Source organism: Pediculus humanus, genomic scaffold, assembly GCF_000006295.1.
Source record: "Pediculus humanus corporis 1103172108289 genomic scaffold, whole genome shotgun sequence".
Taxonomy (NCBI): Eukaryota; Metazoa; Arthropoda; class Insecta; order Psocodea; family Pediculidae; genus Pediculus; species Pediculus humanus.
The window spans coordinates 183,727-190,054 of record NW_002987858.1 but is presented as its reverse complement, the minus strand read 5'-3'; the positions used below and the strand labels follow the sequence as shown (position 1 = coordinate 190,054).

General features: G+C 24.8%; 2 protein-coding genes across 2 annotated transcripts; both read left to right on the top strand.

Annotated features, from left to right (window-relative positions):
- Positions 1 to 136: 136 nt before the first annotated feature.
- On the top strand, positions 137 to 1,492 carry Phum_PHUM535390 (zinc finger protein, putative; the record flags this gene model as incomplete). Its single annotated transcript, XM_002431509.1, has 1 exon — positions 137 to 1,492. One exon carries the CDS (start codon positions 137 to 139, stop codon positions 1,490 to 1,492), a length of 1,356 nt encoding a protein of 451 aa, XP_002431554.1.
- Positions 1,493 to 1,661: 169 nt separating this feature from the next.
- On the top strand, positions 1,662 to 1,991 carry Phum_PHUM535380 (uncharacterized protein; the record flags this gene model as incomplete). The annotated part of the gene is made up of 1 exon (XM_002431508.1): positions 1,662 to 1,991. The coding sequence occupies one exon, from the start codon at positions 1,662 to 1,664 to the stop codon at positions 1,989 to 1,991; it is 330 nt and encodes a 109-aa protein (XP_002431553.1).
- Between the last annotated feature and the right edge of the window lie 4,337 nt (positions 1,992 to 6,328).

The window sequence follows — 6,328 nt, the reverse complement described above, 5'->3', positions numbered from 1 at the left end:
TTTGTTTTCAGATCGATCGTCAATTTAAAATCACATGAAGAAAAGAAAAAAAAGTTTAATTCAGAAAAAAATTTTTTTTTTTAACGATAAAAATGAAGTAAAAAATTTTCAAATGAATTAAAAAAAAAAAAAAAAAATGGACGCAACCCAAACCTACATTCAAAACGCGGGAGCTCCAAAAGCGGGCGCTGAGTCAGCTTTTTTCGATTTTGTCGATGCCACTGAAAATAATTACAACAAATCAATGAAATCCTTGGGTGTGTACATCGAACAAAACAACAACGAAAACGACGTCAAACCGCCTCATAATAATGTCAAAGATTGCGGAATGAACAACAATATTAATTTTGAAAATTCAATTTTTTGGAACGATAAGGAAAGTATTAAAATAGAAACCGGAATACTCGATGATATAAACACGTGGAACGATTGGGGGGAAAGTAAAAACGTTCAAGAACAAAATACCGATGGTGCTGTGTATACTCTAACGGTTCTCAATTCGAATGACAATTGGTACAAGGCTCCGGAAAAGGTGAAAAAACCGGATAATTTAGACATCGATTCCTTTTTAAACATCATTCCAGAAACGGAAACGAACGAACAACACAATTATTATTATCAGGAATACCCTCAACAACAACAACCGCAGCACAACGGATTCAACGAAGCAAAAGATGTTCCTATGAGTCCCGTCGTGAATAACAACGACTGGAAAGCGACAAACAACAACGTCAACGATTCACTTTTACGTAACGCTTTACAGGGAAAAGGAAGCTTTCAAAAAAATTACCCGATGTGTAAGAAAACCGTTCGCGAGGACAACAGCGTTCAATACGTGGAATCATCGCAACTCATGATGAATCCGCAGTCGTATCCTATCGAGGAAAACAGTACAAATAATATTGATGAAATATTAGGTCTCTCAACGATGGAAGCATTCAACGACGATTACGAAAAAATAAAAAAAATCGCGAACGAAGTCGCAGACTGTGCCAAGTTTTCAATGAACGAACTACCCATGTGCAGTAACGACATGTTCATGATGCCCGGTAATAACGTAGATAATTTATTAATGGACAACAGGGTGAATCACATACAAAACAATACAATAACACAAGGGAAGTGCGTTAATAAAAAATACAATAAAAAAAATGTGAGCAATGTGAACGTGAAACCGAACAGCAACGGAGCCAGAAAAGAACGGTCTCTTCACTATTGCTCAATATGTTCGAAAGGTTTCAAAGACAAATATTCGGTCAACGTTCACGTGAGAACTCATACGGGAGAAAAACCGTTCACGTGTAATCTTTGCGGTAAAAGCTTTCGTCAAAAAGCTCATTTGGCGAAACATTATCAAACGCATTTAGCACAATCGCAAAAACACATAGGCAACGGTAGTAATAATAGTAATAGTAGTAACAGTAGCGGAAGTAGTACGTCACATTCAAAATCAAGGTCTCACAAAGTTTTGCCTCCGGAACAACATCGGTAGTCGTGTAAATTAATCACTTTGTCGACTCAAATTTAAAATCAATGGGGGGGGGGAAAAAAGGTGAAGAGACGAGAGGAGAGTAAAAACGAAAATTTTACAAGGAAGCGCCCCGAAAAAAAAAAAAAAAAATTTATCTTCTGCTAATTACGAAACATTTCCGTTCTATTAAATGAGGGCATTTTCATTGCAACGAATACCGTCCAATTTGCTCATTTTTTTTATTTTGTTAGGGGAAAGTTATGTTTGTTTGTCGTACAGAATAACCCAAAATTCTTTTTACGTGTTTGTCCAATTTTGGTTTGTAGTAACAAACAATAAAAGTTTGCTTGAACTACGTTGTTCGTTATTTTTACCACTTTTTGTTTATACGGAAGTGTATATTGCGACATTAAAAAAAGGCGCTGACCGTCAAATATCACACGTTAGAATTCACAACAAACAAAATTCAGGCTCTCTTAACACAGGCTTTGTTCAATTTAATTGTTTTTACAACAATTGAAGGTTTACATTACGTGAATGAAAGGGTATTTTAGGTACAACAACAACAACAACGGAAAAAAAGGGAATTTTTTATTACTCGAACCCCCTTGAGCATTTTTTTAAAAAAAAAAAAAAAATTTTGCAATATCGATAATCATTGCAAAAAAAAAAAAAAACCAAAACCGTAACAACATTAAAATTTATATTTTTTAATTTCAACAGTTAAGGTTTTTTTTTTTTTTTTCGATTTCGAAACTATTTTTAATCCCTTAAGGTATTCTTAAATCCGAATAAGGCACGTTTCATAAAAGTAATAATACTAATAATAATTACTATGAGCAAAAAAAAAAAAAAATTCACTTTTTTTTCATTATTATTAATATTTTCGCGGTTGTTGTTGTTGTTGTTGTTGCCTAAAACGTTCGTTTTGGAAATTTTATACATATATATTCCGTCCATCATCGTCTTACTACATCAAATATCAATCATTAATTATTACAAATGATAATTGAGTGATAAGACAGACAATCTTCTTATAAAAAAAAAAAAGAAAAGGTAATAATTAAGTAATAAAAATTGGACAAGCACATTTACCTCTAACCGTAAAAAGATCTCTTTTTTTAACAAAAAAAAATAACAAACAGGTTGTCGTCTTACTAAATTCATACTTAAAAACGATCGGATGTTAATAATAATAATAATAATAATAAACATAAATAAAATTTATTAAAATAAAAACAATTTTTTTTGTTGTTGTTAATAAACACGTTACTTTCTTATTACCCCCCTGCAGAGTGTGTAACGTTCAAAAAAAAATTAATTAACACGTTATGTAATAACAAATTATGATAATGATGATTATGATTATTTTTTATGATGGGCAGGTACCACCAATAATTTATTTATTTATTTTTTATTCTAATCAATAAATAAAAGTATTATTATTATTATTGTTATTTTTAAAAATTTTATCCGATCGTTTTTTTTTTTTAGTTAAAAAAATTTAAAAAAAAAAAAAAAAATGTTGTTAATTTGTTTGTTTGTTTGTTTTTCTTTTAAACAAAATTTATTATTATTTTTTTTTTTAATTTGTTTAAATATTTATTTATTATTTATTTATAAAAACGATGATAACGTTTAATTATAATAATAATAATTCGGTTGTTTTAATTTTTAAAATAAAATCTACTACTTTTACTACTACTACTACTACTACTACTATCATTACTTTCATGTAAACGAAAGGTTGTAAAATCAGGTTAACAACCTTTTTTTTTTTTTTTTTTTTGGTTGTTGTCGTCGTTGTCAATTAATACGAGATTATACACTTAATTAAATTAATTATAAAAAAAAAAAAAAATAATAATAATATGTTAATAATTATATTTAAAAAAAAAAAATTATTATTTCTTACTTGTGTTTATTTGTACAGAGTGCCTTTTGTTATTCATTCATTTGTTATCCTTTTTGATAAATTTTCTACTTTTAAAACATGTTGAGAATGATCACTCTCACATCAATACCAAATGAGTGATAAGAAAAAACATTTGAATATTTATTAAAGTTTATTCGATTGAATCTGTAAATACATAATAAATATTATTTAATTATCATTCACATATGGTTTTATATAATTAATTATGCAAACAATGTTAATCAATCAAAAGAAATTAAAATTATTTATGTATTCATTATATATATATATATATAGAGAGAGAGAAAGAGAGATAGAGATAGAGAGATAAATGAATAATTTTGTGCTGTGAATCTGTGATAAAATAATAATAAACACAACACCATATTTGAATGATAATAAATTAAAAAATATTATTGTTTGTTTTACTAAAAAAAAAAAAAAAGAATGACAAAAAAATAATAATGTTATATGTTTGTCGGTATTATTTTTTAATAATTGTAAAAAACATGCAAACAAACACACAACATACACGAACATGAAAGTGTGTGTGTGTGTTGTGTGTATGTATGTATATTTATGTAAATCAATTTTTAAAAACTTATCGATTTGAAATTGTTTGTAATTAAAAAAAAAATATATATATATATATATATATATATGTTGCTGCCATTTATTGATATTAGTTTTTTAAAAAAAAATTATTATTTTTTTTAATTTTAGTGTATAATCTGTTGATTTTTTAAAAATTTTATTTTATTTTTAATATATGAATAAAATTTTTTTTTTTTTTTTGGTTAATTTAAATTAATAGTTTAATAGTTGTTAGATATTCTATAGTTTCTTTTTTTATTTTTGTTTTCATTGTTTTAATGTATTTGATGTATCGAGTGGATTGCCCTGACAATTTTTTTTCACTATTCGAATACATAATGGATTCAAGAGAGCATTGTGTGAATATTAATTATATATATATATATATATTTTTTTTTTTCTTTTTGCTTCATCATGTTTAAATTAATTTGTTTTTAAAAGTTAATTATGAGAAATTTTATTATTATTGTTAATTCATTATCAAAAAAAAAAAAATTTTAATTGAAGTTGTGTCAAACGATTAAACATTTAAGTTTTGTTGCATAATTTTTACAAATTGGTAACCTTTGGTTTGTGATTTACTATGAAAACTATTATTATTTCAGGTCAATAATTGAAAAAAATATAATAAAAGAATTTAAATAAGTAATATCATGTGAAAAAAAATATACAACAGGAGTATTGCAAACATATTATGTATACTTATTAGAAAAAAAAATTGCATTCAACTTGTAGTGTTGGATATAAAACAAGTATTTTATGTTTCAACATGAAAATTATTGAAAGCTAATAAAACATAATTATATTTTTTTTTTTTAAATTGCGTTAAAATTATATTGCAAAACTTTATTTTTTTTAAAATTTTACTCTATTTTAAAAATCTTTTTTTTCATTATTGGTAATCAGAAATAATTAAATAATTTTTATAACCCTAAATGGTATTATTTTTTATATGAAGCAAAATACAAGTGTTACTTTTGGTTTTTGTCTTTCACATAATTCCAAATTTGTGATGTTATTATGCAACAAAAAATAAATAAAATCAATGCAATATTATTAAACTTTAAGAAATATTAAATTAAGAAAATGAAAATTAAAAAATTCTAATAAATTTACATGATTATTCCAGGATGTGAATTTCTGTAAACAACCGATAAATCCGACATTTTCGAACGTGCGACAGTTAGAAAATTCAAATTCAAATTTTCAACCAATCAAAAAATTAGAATTTTGAAAAAGTAAAGGGACAAGGGTGACATCTACGGACAAAAAATGTATTATTTTAAAAACCGTTGAAAATGAATTTTCTATATGCATCCAACGGACAAAAATTTTAAAATTTAATAAAAAAAAAAATATCATCTGCGTTTGCTTTACGTTAATTAAATACGATAGTCAGCAATTTAAAAAAAAGATGTGTAATAATTTAATAAAAATTAGGCTTTATTGAATGAATTTAAACGTTAAATTACTTCCGACGTGAATGTAAACAAAACACAATATTGTTTTTAAAACAGACAAATTCAAAACATTTACCTGACCTTCTTGAACTATCCTTCCTGTTATATTAATTATTAATAAATAAATATTTTATTTAATGCAACAAAACTTATTTAAGGTTAATAAATTAAATCAAAACATGGGGGCTCATCCAAAACAAAAACAAAAATCAGGATGTAATGTAAATCCTAACTTGCAAATTTTTCCTATTCCTTATTTTTTTTTTTTTAAATAAAAATTTATTTAAATAATTTATTAAAAAAAGAAATGATTCCTTTACTCTCTCTCTCTCTCTCTCTCTCTCTCTCTCTCTCTTCTCTTTCAAAAAAAAAAAAAAAAATCACATAATATATGTTGACCAGTCCAAAAGATACTCATAAAAAATTAAAAGTATTCCTTAGGTGCCTTTTCTTATTATAATTATTATTATCATCATTTTTTTCGTGTGTAAAAAAAAAGGTATCCGAAATAAATTTGTTATTATTATTATTATTATTTGTTAATAATAAATTAATCGTACTGTGACTTGCTTGTAAATTAAGTTTATTATTATTATTATTTTATATAAATGTATATGTATTAGATTGTAATTTTTCCTTTTTTTTTTCTTGTAAGATTTATTATTATTATTATTATTATTATTATTATTATTATTAAAATTATATCGATCGATGATTTTATCGATGAATGAAAATAATAATATAAAAATATTTTTTATTTTGTATTTATTTAAAAAAAAAAATTTTTTTCTCATTCACTTTCTTTTTTCATCATTTGATAATAATAAATTCGTGATGAATACGTCATAATTTTGATATATTTATGACGTCACATACGTTTAAAAAAAA